This window comes from Hypomesus nipponensis, chromosome 13 (genome assembly GCF_054491055.1).
Source record: "Hypomesus nipponensis isolate SF chromosome 13, ASM5449105v1, whole genome shotgun sequence".
NCBI classification, from domain to species: Eukaryota; Metazoa; Chordata; class Actinopteri; order Osmeriformes; family Osmeridae; genus Hypomesus; species Hypomesus nipponensis.
This window is the reverse complement of record NC_140373.1, coordinates 5,616,629-5,635,018: the sequence shown is the minus strand read 5'-3', so window position 1 is coordinate 5,635,018 and position 18,390 is coordinate 5,616,629. Positions and strand designations below refer to the sequence as shown.

Sequence of the window (18,390 nt, the reverse complement as noted above, 5' to 3'; positions counted from 1 at the left end):
TTCTTTTCCCCCACAACAGGAAAAGGATTGAGACTGATTAATGAAATTAACCCACACACTCATTCACACCCACACACACACCCACACATTCACACGCAAACATCTAGACAGCCATGGATACACACCAATATCCATCATCATAAGAAAGAAACACATTTCTCCAAAAAAGCTCGGTGACAGCCCAGCTGTATCCTGGGGCATCAGCCTACGACAGAGACACATAACCCTCCTGGATCTGGAGCGGCCCCTGTCATCAAAGCTGAGGATGGCGTCTTCGTTAGAGAGAATAATGGCGCTGTTATTACAATGAGGTAATGGCAGAAAGAGAGATTCTAGCCAATGGAAGGAAGGAACACTGCTATCCTCGCGGCAGACCCTCTGTCACAAAACCCAGTCATGGAAATATAATATTTTATTACCGCCCGCAATTTGGGGAACTTCACACGAAGTTCAGAGACACAGCGGAGAGAGGGGGCAATAACTGAGGGCAGTTGAAGCCAAGCGCTGTGCGGGGAAAAGCAGGAAAAACTGAACATGGGAAGGCGATGGGAGGAAATAGGAGTGAGAGCGTGAAAAAGATCCACATACGCAGGCCTCCCCTCCCCAACGGCTCCCTCCTGAAGACGTTATTGGTGTTGTTCTTGGAGAGATGGAGCCCCTGCCCAGGCTGACAACTTTTTTTCTCTCTCTCTCTCTCTCTCTCTCTCTCTCTCTCTCTCTCTCTCTCTCTCTCTCTCTCTCTCTCTCTCTCTCTCTCTCTCTCTTCTCTCTCTCTCTCTCTCTCTCTTTCTGGATGGAAATACTGTATTGACATCCATCAGACAGTCCTTTTTCTCCCACTTCTCCTTCCCCCCTTCCTCACAGTGGAAGGATCGCAGACACAGAGAAGCCTTTGGACGCCCTAGCTCTGTTACCCCTACGAAACACATTTCCAGGTCCCAGGCAGGCCCATCGACATGGTTAACACCCTCTTCTCACCACCGATATACAAACTGTGCAGTTTAGTTTGGTGCGCTATTACCCATCTCTGTCCTGACCGCTGCACCACAGAGTGTGCTGATGGAGGGTGTGTTCCTCCATGGCCCAGCCACAGGCGAATACTGAGACGGGAGGCTCCCTCCCCGATAAGCAGAGCTCTCTCCTTTGCCTCCTCCAATAACCCATGGTTAACCACAATCACGGCTGCTATCTGATGGTCTGTCTGCTCTGATAATGGCCCGGGGGCCTCAGGAAGCCACGCGGCCTGGTACACATCACCGGTGCTTTAGAGGTAGAGGGAGGTTTCAGGCTCTCTCCAGGTTTTCTTTAGCGCTCTGCACTGCCACCATGGCTCACTAGCACCGTCTACTGGTGAACATGTGCAACGACATGGAACGATCAGAACGACTTAGATTAGGTTGATTACCTGGTTGATTTCAACTACTGTGTGTTCTCTGCCTTGGATAATATCAATCAATACCATTGATACTCTCATCACAAGGAGAGGGGATCATTTATACAATATGGAGATTGGATTAATTCAATGATCTGTACCACCCAAAATAACCACTCCAGCAAAACTGTGAATCTTTAAGGGTGTATATTTTATGAGGGAAGATGGATAGATGCACCACAGGAATTTACAACTCTGGCAAGTCCCGCTTAACCTAAAAGCAGACTCAAGAGAGAGTGAGAGAGATTGGGAAAGAAAGAGAGAGAGAGAGAGAGAGAGAGAGAGAGAGAGAGAGAGAGAGAGAGAGAGAGAGAGAGAGAGAGAGAGAGAGAGACAGAGAGAGAGAGAGAGAGAGAGAGAGAGATGGAGATGGAGTAAGAGAGGGAACGAGCGGTGGTTGGGAGGGTCGAAGTTTCCTTAAAGTCATCATCCCCACAGGGAACGGAGTTCTGGAAGGAGGAACTGTTACATTCTTCAGTGCTTCTGAGAAGTTTATGTTCTGGTCAGGTGAAAGAACTATGACTATGACTTGGACACCGGCCTTGACAGGTCAACAGAGAAAGAGTGGGAGAAGGGCAGACAAAGAAAGAGAGAAAAGATTAGAGAGAATGGAAAGGGTCTTGTAAAACTTTGGCCTTTCACTGTGGCCTTGTTATGTTTACCTTGGTTGTGCATTTGAGTGGGATTGGACATACGTGTGTGTGTGTGTGTGTGTGTATGGGAACTACAGTTGTAGTTTGACCAACAATGATGTTGTCCAAACAATGAACCTGGTTTAAAGATATCCTCCTCATCTGACAGTTCTGCTCGACTCTCATCTGAATAACTGCAGTGCAGTTTTATAGAATCTGTGTGTGTTCTCTCTCTCCCTCCATCCATCCCTTACCCTCCCATCCCCCTGCCCCCTCACCACTCTTCCACCCCTCCTTCCCTCTCCTCCACTGTACTGTAAATGAAAAACCACCACCTTTCTTCATTTCCTTCACACATTCTTTCTTATAAACCCGGTTTAGTAGTGTGTGCGTGTGCGTGTGCGTGTGCGTGTGTGTGTGTGTGTGTGTCTGTGTGAAGACACGCAGCATCTGGTAGCAATGGAGCGTGTTTTATACAACTGTGAGTTGGGCTCCATTAACACAGTAGTTTAAGATCCCTGTGCTGTAGCGGTCCAGTACATGGTTTCCTGAGGCCTGGGGAGAATCAGCCCTCCTAACCTCTAACATCTGATTGTAACTGGGACAACTGAATAATTAGAGAGAGGTGTCTGGAGGTAGAGGTGTATACCGTACATTGGTGTGATCTTGGCTTAGGCTTCCTGCAGTCTTAAACAACTGGCCCCAAACAGAAGCAGTTTTGGTTTCACAACCAAGAAACACATCTCTGAAACCCATGCCAGCGAGTGCAGCTAGTTACAGTATCAACACTGGGCCTCCTCTATGCAAACCCTGATGCCTACCCATACAGCAAGAGGATGTCCATGAGATTGAGATCCTAAACTACGTCTGCCCCTGAATCATATTTCAAATACTTAAAGCGCACTTGATGTGGTTTACAAAGTTCATTTGAACCGTTGGAACTGTCCCTTGAAACTGTAAACTCAGAGGTAAATCAAGCAGACCCTAGATGAATGCATTTGACCCAGGACTGTTCCCCTCCTCCAGCAGGCCTTTGATCTGTTCTGCAGATGTTTCTCTTCATGGAGAGCTGCTGAGTGAAAAGTGCAAAACTAGGTGTTCTGTATCACAAGAGTTCAGCCCCACCTTCAGGAGGACAACTAAAGGTGACGTTAATGTCTGGAAGGACCTACAACAAGTCCCCTCTCCTCCAACTCACAAAGCAGGGAAACAACTTGACCTCATCCTCGCTCGGAACTGTACCACGGACAACTTACCGGTTACCCCTCTGCACCTCTCGGACCATTTCTTCTTTCGCTTCGATTTTCGGTTCATTGAGCAATTCCCTCTGTCCCCACTCCGATGGTCTCGTTCCGGCACAACCTCTGCAATCTCTATCCCACCCACTTCTGCCCTCTGCTATAGAAAGTCTTATTTAGTGATGATGTCACATTTTGAAAAAAAAATCGGACTTTTTGTTATTCTGTTATATGTAAACTATTCTTGAAACAATGTTTTGGTTGTACGTCATTCAGACGTGGCCATCTGACTACCGTGGTGACCTAGAAGATGGATGGCCAAGTAGTCTCTTCCAGCTGCCTGAACGTGACTTCCTCAGCCTGCTATTGGGAGCACGAGTAGTGGGGGCCCTGCTCGCCGACGCCAGCAGTGTGCAATTCTGCTGAACAGGAACACTTGCAGCCAAGCAATCCTGGTCAGAAAAGATACCTGACAAGAGAGAGAAGAGTGCCAGGGCACCTGAGAGACTTTGTTAATAGTTAAGAGTACTGAGTGGCTCAAGGGGCAGAATAACCCCCTCACTCATTTGAAGGACTGAGCAGTCTATCTCACCTTCATAGTTAGTTGTGTGATGTTGTGTGTTTTGTATGTGAGTAATTGAGTAATCTCTGTTGAGAATATTCAATTGTAAGAAAAGGACATTACAAATATTGAGTATTACATTGAAGAAATGGTAGAATGAGTTTAATAACGAGTTGACAGTAAAACAAAGAAACATTGATACTTAAGTGAAATTTTTATTACAGAACTAAAAAAGGGGGTGAAATACATAGAAAGAAATACTTATCAAAGTGTGATATTGAATGTACCAGGTTTGTGAATTGGCCACTTCTGCAGAGTGTGAAATTAAGAGTGGTTTAATTTACAAATAATCTATTCAAGTCAATCAGACTAAGCTACAATGTTCAAAATGTCCAAAACATTCATATAGCTATCTAACAGTTTGAGAACTACTGCTCTAGGTAAAGAACACTGCAGCACAGCGCGCTAGATTCCAATTAATGTATAGCAGTCTCACACTTCTGCATGTATATGGTAGCTAGTGTTTCTATGGTAGCTAGTGATTCTATGGTAGCTAGTGTTTCTATGGTAGCTAGTGATTCTATGGTAGCTAGTGTTTCTATGCGCGTAAAGTTAAAACTTGTTAATTCTATACATTGTGTCACTCAACTGAGTTGTCCAAACTTGAATCTTTACTGGTACCTTTTCCCCCGCAATACCGGCGCCATCTGGCGTTCGTAAGAGTACTAGTATTGACGTTACAATTCCTCCTCTATCCCACTTCCGTGTACCACGGATAGAGTATGTATATTGGCAGATAACCTCATATCAATAGTTGGTTAGTGTTTAATAGAAAATTACTATTCTTTAAGACGCTTATAATATTCTTTGGCCTAGAACAATTATTGCTGAGGTTTAAACTTCTGTAAAAAATAGCATAACCTTTTAGCCTAAGACAGTATTGTTTAAGTTTCCGTTTGCTGACAAGAGTCTAACAATTTGACTGTTTGACCCTGGTTGTTTTGCCCATACTCAAGGGTTTTTTTGCTGACAAGTTCTGCGTCTGTTGTCTCAAGCTCTGTTTTTTTATATTGAGCATCTGTATCCAGTTCTGCAACCTATTTCCCTTTTAACTTTCTGTTATTGAAGAGTTCCTCTTTTGATAGACATGAACTATTGAACTAATGATGTAATGTCTGGAATTACTGTATAAAAGAATATTCAGATCATGACACCTTTAGAGAGCCCTTCTACTCCAGACATCATGATACTGTTTTGGAATTGCTCCTCCTTGATTTCAAGAATATACAGATAAAGATAAATTCTTCTGACTTCAGACATTCAATCAAAGAAAATTCCACCACAAGTGATTAATGGAATTTAACCAGTTTGACACTGTCAGAGACTTTTACATAGGTCAATATTTGTATGAGTAAAAAAGAGATTTACCAGATAACCCATTGAATTAGTTAAAGGTTTAAATGTGGGGTAGATTCACACAGTTTACAAGGGGACAGTTGAGATTTCAAATAAGAGGGTGTGACCCCAGTTGATCCAAGGGGAAAATGGGTGGGTATTAAGTACAGTATAAGCCTTGTGATTTGATTAGGGTCAGATGGGAGGTCAGGTTTAATTGGCTGGAATGGTCAACCAAACAGGGTGAAGGTGGGGAGTGTTAGGTAACCTAATAAGTTAGCGCGAGTGTCACAGGTGGGGGCGCTGGTGCCTCCACTTAGTCTACTCTCTACTCTGGGGAGCAAACCGTATTTCCCCCTCCAAAGATGCCAAACTCTGAGAATCAAAGTGTACAAAGTATGATGTTTATTTGTAATTTAAAAAAGGAAGTCCTTGATTTTGATCGCCTCAAGAGGCTCTTGCAGGATGTAAGGTAACCGGGTTCCTGGTGTCCGCCTATTTTTTACATAGGCTACATGTTGCCGTAATGCAGAGTGTGCACTCGAAGGAAGGTAGATGAACAGTAGACTTCTGACAGACTCACAGCCCAGTTAGTTTCAGCCTTTTATTCGACTTGATACAATAAAAACACAGAAGAGTATGCAAACATACACACAATCACATGAGATGACTGATGGTGCGATGCCTCTGTGTCAGCTCAGGAATCATGTCGCTGGCTTGGCGCAGATTGATGTATGAAGATGCAGACAAGGTGTGTCATCCCAGCATTTTCCAACTGTAAACATCAAAAACACAGAAGTCAGGCAACTCTACACCAACCAAAACCTGAACGAGGCAAGACAAAAGACAAAAGCTATAGCCTAGCTTATTAACTTAGCTTACGTAGCTATATGAACTGAGGAACCAAAACGATAAAAATATGTTATGCAGAAAGTATTGATCTCAAGATCAACCTCAAGACAATTCGATTTTACTGTAGGCTAAACAAAGCCATGTACTTACCATATTAGTATTTACTTCTGATTTTAACTGACAAAGATGCCATTAACTTACAAAATGTAGGACCCTATTGCCTTCAGTCATTTAATAGTATGCTCTTAAGCAAAATAATGAGTTGTGACTTACCTCCAACATTCATCTGTATGCAGCACTCAGTTAAGGTAGTATCAGGTTGTGCATAGCACCAGTCAGTGAAATCCATACTTGTATTATCCATCCAAAACCAAATGGTTGACTAAAAAAACAGAAAATAAAGAGTATATGTATAATAGAATGGTGTATAATATAAATCATTCTCATTCTTTCAGTACCATCAAACCTAGTGAAATATTACCACTTGGCAATCGTGGCCTCCAATCCATGATGGTATTAAGCCTACAGTTGTCAGCTTCTTAACAAACATATACTCTTCATGGCTGTGTATGGATGCAAGGTTTGCCCCCTCCTTCATACAGCTTTCCTACAGTGGAGATGTGCCGTGTCAGACGAAGATGTCAAATAACCGAGCATGCAAGTGAATACCACCAGAACAGTTTAAAAGCAATCTGAATCCATTCTGATTACCTGAGCATGAGCCCAATGCAATTGTAATGGATTAAAAAGGAAACAGCGACCATTGAACAACTTCCAATCAGTGGGACATGCTGAGGACAAACAGAGAAGAAAGGGTAACATGTCTGATCGCAGCAGGGTCGGACTGGGACCGAAAAACAGCCCGGAACTTTAAAACGCAGACCGGCCGGCGACCTGTCTACAGTTGCTTAATACAAATATGCTGTATAATAATACAGTTTCATGCAGTGCTATCGAAGACTGTCCACAAAATTAGATCTAATACAGTATCTAAAAATGAATATGGCAATTCTCCCTTAATTTCTTTTCCCTGCTTCTCTCTGTTTCTGTATCTGCTTTTAAATGTTGTAAAATAACAATAATCAGTAAGCTATAGTCAATAATGAAAATCAATTCAACAAACTAATTTCCATATAATAACCCTGTTAACATAGTCTACTGTACACAGTTGGCAGGGCCGGCGCGAGTACCTTCGCCGCCCGAGGCAAAATGTGAGATGTGAGAGACACCCCCCCCCCACCCCCCACCCAGCCTCGGCGCCCTCTGCTGGTGGTGCGGGACGGTTAATTAATGGACGCACTTTGGTATTTGGCGTCCCCCTCTTCTAGTTCGCCTATAGCAAACGCCGGCCCTAACAGTTGCATTGCTGCACCTGTCAAATTCTTTCCACTGCACCCCGTCACCACAGCCTCCATCTGTTTCCCCGTGTCACCTGTCACTGCACAGAACACAACAAATAAGACAATTGCATTTGAAAAGCACATTTAATTTTTAAAGCCAAAAAAACATGTTGTGCATATTTAAAAGAGTGCCTTTTTTCTTGGCCATTTATTTTTCTTCATTTAAAATATATAGTCTATATATTTGCTAAAAGTAATATCAAATGTATAATGTTTTTAGAAAAATGAAAACAATATGGTTTGGATATTTGAATTTTCAAAATATCGATAATGCAGCTGCTTGCACCTGCCCCGCTGGTAGGCTACTGCCGCAACTTCGGGCTGCAGACTCTCTCTCTCACTTAGCTTTCTTTTGCCATTCTAAACATTTGTTCAATGTTTTTACATTTTGTAGCATTTTGCAGGAGTACCCGTTGTTGTTTGTTTTCTTGCTTTTTCCGCGCAACCTTCTCCTTTTCTTTTCCTTTCCATTTCTTTGCAAAAGAAACAACGTTTTAGCAATAGTATATGTCTCGATGCAAACGAATTTTAAAACACTGCACGCGATCTCATTGCTTCCACTGACTCCAACTAACTGGCCGTACTCGGAAAACGATTGATTTTTGACCAATCGCGATCTGTAAACCGGACGGACAAGTGCACCGTTCAAATGTACACGGGGGGAATCCCCACCCCCACCCTTCGGATTCTGGATCGCTCCAGTTAAACATTTTCTTGGTATTCAGGCCGTCCTCAAAGTGAGCGTAAACTATTTGGCTATTTTTTTGTTTGTTGCATAGTGCCGTGGCCATAGCGGCTATTAGTTGGACCGGTCGTTCAGGAAATCTCCCGATTCCCCCGATGGCCAGTCCGACACTAGTCAGGCCAGTGCCAATAAAGAAAATTAACCAATGGGCCGCTGCCAGTTCTCTATGGGCCGGCCCCACAAAAAAAAAGCCATCCAATTATATTGGCAATTCGGCCCAAAACTGCGTTGGAAAATTCCCGTTATGCCAGATGGCCTGTCCAGCCCTGGATCGCAGGAAGGGCAAGAGTGTTTACTCCTTTCATTTGTTTAACTGAAAGAGGTATGAATCACAATTAATCACATTTGTTGTGCCTATTTGAATGTGTACCCGATTGTTTTGTTGTGTTTTGCTTTTCTGTAAAGCACATTGTATTTTTGGGGGAATTAAATGTGCATTAAGTTCTTGCTTACAACGACACAAAGCAAGAAGACAGTAGCCTACTGCCAACTGAAAGATACAAATTACTGAGTTGATCTCTCCTGCTTTAGCTGACAAGTTGTCTGTCCCTCTCTTTGACTATTTTGCATGCTATTTCCACTGAAATTATAGAACTATATGGCATAATATATTTTTATATTGTAAAACAGAGGCAAAAAAGTCATATTCAAATCTTATCTCAATAATGAACACATTTCTAGTAAAGTGTGTTTTGTCTTTGTCTGTTAAATTACATGTTTGTCAGTACATTATATATTCGTGCATTTAATGTACAGTATATGGTTTCAGTGTTTGAATTAAGTTGCTTACAACTACACAAAACATATTTCTCCAGACATTGCTGATGGTGAGTAGCCCTAGTCAGAGCCACTATGGCACAAACTAGTAGAGACACAGCCAGCATCCTGGTGGTGGAGATGACTTTGACCTTGATGACCTTCAACAAGAAAATACAAAGTGAGAAATAATCAGTGCAGGGGAGACATGTTGACTGTGGTGCTCCACAGGATGAAGAACACAAGACGATGAGAAAAAAGAGGCAGAGAGCAAACCTGCTGGAAAAATATCTTCTCTTCTGTCTGCACAATTTCAGCCTGTTGCTTCTGCCTTTCTGTGTGGTACTGCTGGACAAGAGAAAGACCAGCTTTTCTATACAGATACTTAAATTTCACAATATTAGTATTCATTCAATAACATTCATTCAATAACATTCATTGGTTTTTGTTGTGGACACTGTTATCAGTTTGAATCCTGCCAAAACATCAGAGGGCACCACATTGCACACCGTGGGTAAATATTTGCTAGTAGTACATTTCTGGAAGCTTTTATCCAAACATTAATGGCAAAAGGCAATTTACAGAGACTATAATGATTCATGATTATATGATTGAAACACAGGAATTATATCTGAACCTGATCATTGCAAATTTGTCATGGTTAAATAATAATGATAATATCTGGTGATTTCTGATAACATTGTTTAACTTTTTACACAGGAATTTAAAATGATATATTCATTGCTAGAGACAGTGGCCTGCTTTTGAGTTTAAGGCTGTTTTGAGTGTTTTGCTTCATGTCTTACATTACTATGACATTTTGCCTGTTTGCTACCTTACAAAAATGTGACACAATTGAAAGGTCTCAGAGTATGCATCTTACTGGGTCACATCAAGGATGGAAATCTTAACTTGATGATGGGGCTAGATGAAAGGTTAAGGGATCACCAAAGTTATTAATGATCATCCTGGAGGGTGCGTAAATGTACAAAATGTCATGGCAATCCATCTAATAGTTTATGAACGTTGAACCGATTTACAGTTATTGGATTCATGAGATGAAGTGAGGAGACACTGAACAAGAGGGAATGGCTCGAACAAACCTGTTCATTTGTATGTTAACTTGATGGTCTAACATGACAAGACCTGCTTTCTTTTTCCTCTTCTTATTTCTGCCTTTTAATACAACCAGCAGTGTAGCAATACAAATTCAAGGCTGCAGTATTCAAATGAAATAATCAAAGCAAAATTGAATTTAATTAGCTGTTTGGGTGCTCATGATATTAAACCAAAGTGTGACCCAGTAACCTCATCAGAACCTCCTCAGAGCGTTCAGAGTCTAATCAAATACCAGTTGACCTGGGCACCACATTGCACACCGTGGGTAAATATTACTACAAAATTCCCTGGCAGCTTTTAACTGAGCATCAACATGAAAGGCTATTTACAGAGACTATAATAATGAATGATTATATGATTGAAACATATATTATCATTATTTATTCAAGGATAATTGACTGAACACAGGGGCTCTTTTGCAGCAATGCCCTGATTTAGGGTACATAATACAGATGAACAAAAAATAAACAAACCATAACAAAATAAAACAGACAAAATAAATCAACAAGACACATTATACAACTCAGAAATTAAGTATAAACACATAGCATCAAGTAAAAAATGAAATAAAACATATTTTAAACAATTACAAATTATTTATAACAACAGCACTGAGGCACATCCTTAGCATCTAAAAGGCTCTTAAATTGGTTGAAAGACAAATAATGGTATGGTTTCAAGTCCTCTTGAACAGTGTTCAATTTATGGGAAGGTATTTTACCTATAATAGTTTTAATAAGGGGGATTTCAAGGGAGATGAGGCTCTGTGACTGTGTGTTATGACAGATGGATTTTAATTTAAAAAGTGACATGAGATAATTAGGAAGTTTTCCCACTAATTCTTTATAAGCAAATAAAATACAATGTTTTCCCCTCCTGACTACCAGAAGGGAACGACCAACATTCTTGTATAAATTACAATGGTGGGTCCTGAAAGCGTCTCCTGTGACAAAGCGAATAGCACTATGGTACACAGAGTCCAGGAGTTTTAAGGCAGAGGGTTCAGCATACATGTAAATAACACAAAGTCAAGATCTGACAAAATTGTTGATTGCGATATTGCTATTTGGTTTTCAAAAGTAAAACAAGATTTAATTCTATAAAGAGAGCCCAGTTTAATTTGAACCTTCTTAGCTAGGTCAAGAACATGTGATTTAAATGACAGCCTATCATCTAGCCAGAAGCCTAGGTATTTATAGCATTATATCTGAACCTGATCATATTGTAAATTAGTAGTGGTCAAATAATAATGATAATATCAGGTGATTCCTGATAATATTGTTTACCTTTTTACACAGGAATTTAAAATTGTATATCCATTGCTACAGACAGTGGCCTGCTTTTGAATTTAAGTGTAAATGTTTGGCTACATGTCTTACATTACTATGACAGTTTGCCTGTTTGCTACCTTAAAAGAATGTGACACAATAGAGTGGTCTCAGAGTATGTATGCTCATTCACATTGCACTCCTGTTTTGCATTCTACTTTACACTTTATTTTTTGGTATTCATTGTTTATATATTTGTATCGTTTTTTGTTTTTTTTTATGTTTTATGTTATGTGTAGTACTTATTGTGTTTGTATGTTTTGTTTACTGTATGCACCTATACACCAGAGCAAATTCCAGGTAGATGTAAACTTACTTGGCAATAAATCCAATTCTGATTCTGTAGATCACTGGGTCGCATCAAAATTGAAATTTTGACTTGATGATGTTTTAATTGATTTAATTTGCTGTTTGGGTGCTCATGATATAAAACCAAAGTGTGACATTGTTACCTCATCAGAACCTCCACAGAGTGTTCAGAATCTAACCAAATTCCAGTTGACCTGCCAATTTGAGAGAGAAGGTTGTCCTCTTGATCAAAAAGTATTGACAGTAGGCCTAGGCTGTTCCCATCGCTCATTTTGAAACAATGTTTTGGTTGTAAGTCCTTCTCATGGACATGGCCATCTAACTGTCACTTCTCAGAATGGCTTGAAAACCTCAAGATTCAATCTACAAACTCTTTCTTGGAACCCCAAAAACTTCTGCTTACATGTTCTCTTTCAAACAGGGAACAAGTCATAGCCTATTCCAGCATTCTGATGTCCTTCAGTTAAGCCTTTTTATCCTTTCCCTTAATTCAGTTTCTTGTTCAGGACTGACATTAAACAGTTATTGCACATTGTACAATACCCCATAAACTGGCATTTTTCATTATACAACGTGAACAACAGAATATGAGTTATACTTCATGCACAGACCTAACAGCCAATGTTATTTGACTTTGTAGTTAAATCTGCATTACATAAGTAATGGGTCTCTGACATGTAGGAACTGAATAGTCACATCACATTTGGATGATGTATCAATAATGGTGTATCTACTTTTTTTACACACATGTTGCCGTAATGCAGAGTGTGCACTCGAAGGAAGGTAGATGAACAGTAGTCTTCTGACAGACTCACAGCCCAGTTAGTTTCAGTCTTTTATTTGACTTGATACATGAAAAACACAGAAGAGTATGCAAACATACACACAATCACATGATTGATGGTGGTGGATGCCTCTGTGTCAGCTCAGAATCAGGTGCTGGTTTTGGCGCAGATTGATGAATGAAGATGCGTACAAGGTGTGTCATCCCAGCATTTTCCAACTGTAAACATCAAAAACACAGAAGTCAGGCCATTCTACACCAACCAAAACCTGAACGAGGCCACACTCACATCACTACTCACAGACAAAGACAGAAGACAAGCTACGTATGAACTGAGGAACCAAAACGATTAAAATGTGAAAATCAGAAAGTATTGATCTCAAGATCAACCTCAAGACAATTTGATTTTACTCTAAACAAAGCCATGTGTTTTATTTACTTCTGATTTTAACTGACAAAAATGCTATTAACTTACAACATGTACAGAAACAACACTATTGCCTTCAGTCATTTAATGGTATGCTCTTAAGCAAAATAATGAGTTGTGACTTACCTCCAACATTCATCTGTATGCAGCACTCAGTTAAGGTAGTATCAGGTTGTGCATAGCACCAGTCAGTGAAATCCATACTTGTACCATCCATCCAAAACCAACGGGTTGACTAAAAAACAGAAAAGAAAGAGTATATGTACAGTAGAATGGTGTATAGAATATTCTCATTCTATCAGTACCATCAAAACCTTGTGTAGTGAAATATTACCACTTGGCAATCTCCGCCTCCAAGCCATGATGGTGTTAAGGCTGCAGTTGTCAGCTCCTTAACAAACGTATACTGTTCAAGGCTGTGGATGGATGCAAGGCTTGCCCCCTCCTTCATACAGCTTTCCTACAGTGGAGATGTGCCGTGTCAGACGAAGATGTCAAATAACCGAGCATGCAAGTGAATACCACCAAAACAGTTTAAAAGCAATCTGAATCCATTCTGATTACCTGAGCGTCAGCCCAATGCAATACCGATGGATTAAAAAGGTAACAGGTACCATTGAACAACTTCCAATCAGTGGGACATTCTGAGGACAAACAGAGAAGAATGGGTAACATACATGTCTGATCGCAAGAAGAGCAAGAGTGTTTAATCCTTTCATTTGTTTAACTGAAAGAGGTGTGAATCACAATTAATCACATTTTTGTGCCTATTTGAATGTGTACAGGAAGTTTTGTTTGAATCAAATTTATTTGTATAACCCTTTTTACACGCAAGCATGTCACAGAGGGCTTCACATACGCCCATGGAACTGCCCCTCAACCAACCTAAACCCTCAAGGAAGACAAGGAAAATCTCCCAACAGGAGAACAAATGTATTATTTTTTTAATTAATGAGTTGATCTCTCCTGCTTTAGCTGACAAGCTGTCTGTCACTCTATTTGACTATTTTACATGCTATTTCCACTGAAATTATAGAATTATATGGCATTGTATATTTTTATATTGTAAAACAGAGGCATAAAAGTCATATTCAAATCTTAACTCAATTTCTAGCACATTTCTAGTTTAGTGTGTTTTGTCTATATAATGCAGAATTGATAACCTTGGTTTTTGTTGCGTTATATTACATGTTTGTCAGCACATTATGTATTTGTGCATTTAATAATATGTACAATATATGGTTTCAGTGTTTGAATAAAGTTGCTCACAACTACACAAAACAAAATGTCTCCAGACTGATACTCACCATCAGCAGCCCTAGTCAGAGCCACCATGGCACAAACTAGTAGAGACACAGCCAGCATCCTGGTGGTGGAGATGACTTTGACCTTGATGACCTTCAACAAGAAAATACAAAGTGAAAAATAATCAGTGCAGGGGAGACATGTTGACTGTGGTGCTCCACAGGATGAAGAACACAAGACGATGAGAAAAAAGAGGCAGAGAGCAAACCTGCTGGAAAAATATCTTCTCTTCCGTCTGCACACTTTCAGCCTGTTGCTTCTGCCTTTCTGTGTGGTACTGCTGGACAAGAGAAAGACCAGCTTTTATATACAGTAACTTACATTTCACAATATTAGTATTCATTCAATAACATTCATTCAATAACATTCATTGGTTTTTGTTGTGGACACTGTTATCAGTTTGAATCCTGCCAAAACATCAGAGGGCACCACATTGCACACCGTGGGTAAATATTTGCTAGTAGTACATTTCTGGAAGCTTTTATCCAAACATTAATGGCAAAAGGCAATTTACAGAGACTATAATGATTCATGATTATATGATTGAAACACAGGAATTATATCTGAACCTGATCATTGCAAATTTGTCATGGTTAAATAATAATGATAATATCTGGTGATTTCTGATAACATTGTTTAACTTTTTACACAGGAATTTAAAATGATATATTCATTGCTAGAGACAGTGGCCTGCTTTTGAGTTTAAGGCTGTTTTGAGTGTTTTGCTTCATGTCTTACATTACTATGACATTTTGCCTGTTTGCTACCTTACAAAAATGTGACACAATTGAAAGGTCTCAGAGTATGCATCTTACTGGGTCACATCAAGGATGGAAATCTTAACTTGATGATGGGGCTAGATGAAAGGTTAAGGGATCACCAAAGTTATTAATGATCATCCTGGAGGGTGCGTAAATGTACAAAATGTCATGGCAATCCATCTAATAGTTTATGAACGTTGAACCGATTTACAGTTATTGGATTCATGAGATGAAGTGAGGAGACACTGAACAAGAGGGAATGGCTCGAACAAACCTGTTCATTTGTATGTTAACTTGATGGTCTAACATGACAAGACCTGCTTTCTTTTTCCTCTTCTTATTACTGCCTTTTAATACAACCAGCAGTGTAGCAATACAAATTCAAGGCTGCAGTATTCAAATGAAATAATCAAAGCAAAATTGAATTTAATTAGCTGTTTGGGTGCTCATGATATTAAACCAAAGTGTGACCCAGTAACCTCATCAGAACCTCCTCAGAGCGTTCAGAGTCTAATCAAATACCAGTTGACCTGGGCACCACATTGCACACCGTGGGTAAATATTACTACAAAATTCCCTGGCAGCTTTTAACTGAGCATCAACATGAAAGGCTATTTACAGAGACTATAATAATGAATGATTATATGATTGAAACATATATTATCATTATTTATTCAAGGATAATTGACTGAACACAGGGGCTCTTTTGCAGCAATGCCCTGATTTAGGGTACATAATACAGATGAACAAAAAATAAACAAACCATAACAAAATAAAACAGACAAAATCAATCAACAACGCACATTATACAACTCTGAAATCAAATATGAAAAAAATTGCATGAAGTAAAAAATTAATAATTATTTTAAACCATTACAAATTATTTAAAACAACAGCACTGAGGCACATCCTTAGCATTTAAAAGGCTCTTAAATTGGTTGACAGACAAAGGCTGGATTAGTTTCAAGTCCTCCCGAACAGTGTTCAATTTATGGGATGTTATTTTACCTATATATAATAGTTTTGATAAGGGGGATTTCAAGGGAGATGAGGCTCTGTGAGTGTGTGTTATGACAGATGGATTGAAATTTAAAAAGTAACATGATATAATTAGGCAGTTTTCCCACTAAGGCTTTATAAACAAATAAAAGACAATGTTTTTCCCTCCTGACTACAAGGGACCAACCAACATTCTTGTATAAATTGCAATGGTGGGTCCTTAAAGTGTCTCCTGTGACAAAGCGAATAGCACTATGGTACACAGAGCACAGGAGTTTTAAGGCAGAGGGTGCAGCATACATATAAACAATGTCACCAAAGTCAAGAACTGACAAAATTTTTGATTGCACTATTGCCATTTGGTTTTCAAAAGATCTAATTCTATAAAGAGAGCCCAGTTTAATGTTAACCTTCTTAGCTAGGTCAAAAACATGAGATTTAAATGACAGACAATCGTCCAGCCAGATACCAAGGTATTTATAGCATTATATCTGAACCTGATCATTTTGTAAATTAGTAGTGGTTAAATGATAATGATAATATCTGGTGATTCATAATAACATTGTTTACCTTTTTACAGGTAAAATTGTATATCCATTGCTCCAGACAGTGGCCTGGTTTTGAGTTTAAGTGTAAATGTTTTGCTACATGTCTTACATTACTATGACAGTTTGCCTGTTTGCTACCTTAAAAGAATGTGACACAATAGAGTGGTCTCAGAGTATGTATGCTCATTCACATTGCACTCCTGTTTTGCATTGTACTTTACACTTTATTTTTTGATATTCATTGTTTATATATTTGTATCATGTTTATTGTGTTTGTATGTTTTATGTTTACTCTATGCATCTATACACCAGAAAACATTCCATGTAGGTGTAAATGCTTGGCAATAAATCCAATTCGGATTCTGTATCTCACTGGATCAAAATTGAAATTTTGACTTGATGATGTTTAAATTTATTCTATTTATTTATTCTATTTATTTATTATTTGCTGTTTGGGTGCTCATGAAATAAAACAATGTCACACAACAAGTGTGACATCGTTACCTCATCAGAACCTCCTGAGAGCGTTCAGAGTCTAACCAAATTCCAGTTGACCTGCCAATTTGAGAGAGAAGGTTGTCCTCTTGATCAAAAAGTATTGACAGTAGGCCTAGGCTGTTACCCTCGCCGAACATTTGTTGGCTGGGTCAGTGGACGCTGTTAGACACAGAGCTAAGTAGAAGTAATTAAGTCAGCTATTCTTGTGAAATGTGATACTCTCACTTAACTCACTTAACGTTACACTCTTACCCACATTGACTGTCGTATGACACATTTTGAAAATGTGTTCAGATTTTTGTCATTCTGTTATATGTAAACCATCTGTCCATCTGTCACTTCTAAGAATGGCTTGAAAACCTCAAGATTCTATCTACAAACTCTTTCCTAGAAGCCACGTAACTTCTGCTTACATGTTCTCTTTAAAACAGCATGGCAGCGCTCACCACCACTGTCCCTGAGATGCATGTGATCTGGGAGACAGAGGAGCTTGTGACCTTCCTGCACCCTCGCCCCTGGACCCCAGGGACTACCGATCACTGGACCCATACCCAGAAGACCACTGGAGGCCCAAGTAGTCTCTTCCTGCTGCCTGAACGTGACACCTCCTCAGCCTGCTATTGGGAGCACGAGTAGTGGGGGCTCTACTGTGGGAGCACCTGGGCGTCAGACGCTGTGCCCACCTCCATTTCCCCAACGGGCTAGAGCAGGGCCCCCCACAGCTGCGCTTGCTGCCCCTGCATGGTCTGGAGGCTGACCGGAAGCCCGACAATTTACCGGTTGACCAAGAGCAAACAAGTTCATTCTAGGACAGTGGTTCTCAAACGTTTTCTGTCATTCCCCACTTTGAACAAGGGAGCTTTTTCAGGCCCCTCCTGTCCCACATCGCTCCAATAAAATGTTTGGCCAAGCTTAAAACTGTCAAATTTAATGAAATAATGAGAAATAAGTTCTAAATCTTAATCAATAACAAATAACATCAGTTCAAAAGGTATAGAAAAATCAATAACAAATAACATCAGTTCAGAAATAGATAAAATAAGAGTTTAATGGTGTCAATCATTGCCAGAAATGGGCTGAGTTCCAAAGATAAAGAAAAAGGGCCTACTATGCAATTGTGTTATCAAGGGTAGGCCAAGCTCAACATTTCCCTTGTATATCACTTTGGATAAAAGAGTCTGCTAAATGACTAAATGTAAAATTGTCAAATTTATTGACATTTAGAATTTTCTTAAAGGTAAATTTTTGGTGGATCAGCTGCCTTTTTCGCCACTGGTACTGAATCGCCAACCTTTGTATT

At 39.8% G+C, this 18,390-nt stretch overlaps 2 protein-coding genes and 1 long non-coding RNA gene across 4 annotated transcripts; 1 reads left to right on the top strand and 2 right to left on the bottom strand.

Moving 5' to 3' along the window:
- Nucleotides 1–5,849: 5,849 nt before the first annotated feature.
- LOC146259667 (type-2 ice-structuring protein-like) lies at nucleotides 5,850–9,367 on the bottom strand. Of its 2 annotated transcripts, none has more exons than XM_084670882.1 (7): nucleotides 9,289–9,367; nucleotides 9,047–9,173; nucleotides 7,412–7,549; nucleotides 6,823–6,902; nucleotides 6,593–6,718; nucleotides 6,385–6,493; nucleotides 5,850–6,034 (listed from the first exon to the last, which is right to left on the bottom strand). In XM_084670882.1, exons 2-7 carry the CDS (start codon nucleotides 9,138–9,140, stop codon nucleotides 5,964–5,966), a joined length of 618 nt encoding a protein of 205 aa, XP_084527008.1. In that variant the 5' UTR covers nucleotides 9,141–9,173; nucleotides 9,289–9,367; the 3' UTR covers nucleotides 5,850–5,963. The 2 variants fall into 2 exon arrangements, with proteins under 2 accessions (XP_084527008.1, XP_084527010.1); XM_084670884.1 differs by having other exon boundaries at nucleotides 7,484–7,549.
- Nucleotides 9,368–12,590: 3,223 nt separating this feature from the next.
- LOC146259666 (type-2 ice-structuring protein-like) lies at nucleotides 12,591–14,576 on the bottom strand. The gene is made up of 6 exons (XM_084670885.1): nucleotides 14,493–14,576; nucleotides 14,287–14,377; nucleotides 13,544–13,623; nucleotides 13,314–13,439; nucleotides 13,106–13,214; nucleotides 12,591–12,771 (listed from the first exon to the last, which is right to left on the bottom strand). Exons 2-6 carry the CDS (start codon nucleotides 14,342–14,344, stop codon nucleotides 12,701–12,703), a joined length of 444 nt encoding a protein of 147 aa, XP_084527011.1. The 5' UTR covers nucleotides 14,345–14,377; nucleotides 14,493–14,576; the 3' UTR covers nucleotides 12,591–12,700.
- Nucleotides 14,577–17,224: 2,648 nt separating this feature from the next.
- On the top strand, nucleotides 17,225–18,008 carry LOC146259665 (uncharacterized). The gene is made up of 2 exons (XR_014729441.1): nucleotides 17,225–17,274; nucleotides 17,522–18,008. It is a non-coding gene; the product is annotated as an uncharacterized LOC146259665 (long non-coding RNA).
- Nucleotides 18,009–18,390: the final 382 nt, after the last annotated feature.

What these genes read in the sequence shown, in the direction of transcription:
- LOC146259667 (XM_084670882.1), bottom strand. Translation starts at nt 9,140, where the DNA reads ATGCTGGCTGTGTCTCTACTAGTTTGTGCCATAGTGGCTCTGACTAGG. An exon ending in TGCATTGGGCTCATGCTCAG is followed by an intron (nt 6,719 to 6,822) that starts GTAATCAGAATG and finishes TCTCCACTGTAG; the next exon opens with GAAAGCTGTATGAAGGAGGG. An exon ending in GAGGCCACGATTGCCAAGTG is followed by an intron (nt 6,494 to 6,592) that starts GTAATATTTCAC and finishes CTGTTTTTTTAG; the next exon opens with TCAACCATTTGGTTTTGGAT.
- LOC146259666 (XM_084670885.1), bottom strand. Translation starts at nt 14,344, where the DNA reads ATGCTGGCTGTGTCTCTACTAGTTTGTGCCATGGTGGCTCTGACTAGG. An exon ending in TCTGACTAGGGCTGCTGATG is followed by an intron (nt 13,624 to 14,286) that starts GTGAGTATCAGT and finishes GTTTGTCCTCAG; the next exon opens with AATGTCCCACTGATTGGAAG. An exon ending in CATACAGATGAATGTTGGAG is followed by an intron (nt 12,772 to 13,105) that starts GTAAGTCACAAC and finishes TGATGTTTACAG; the next exon opens with TTGGAAAATGCTGGGATGAC.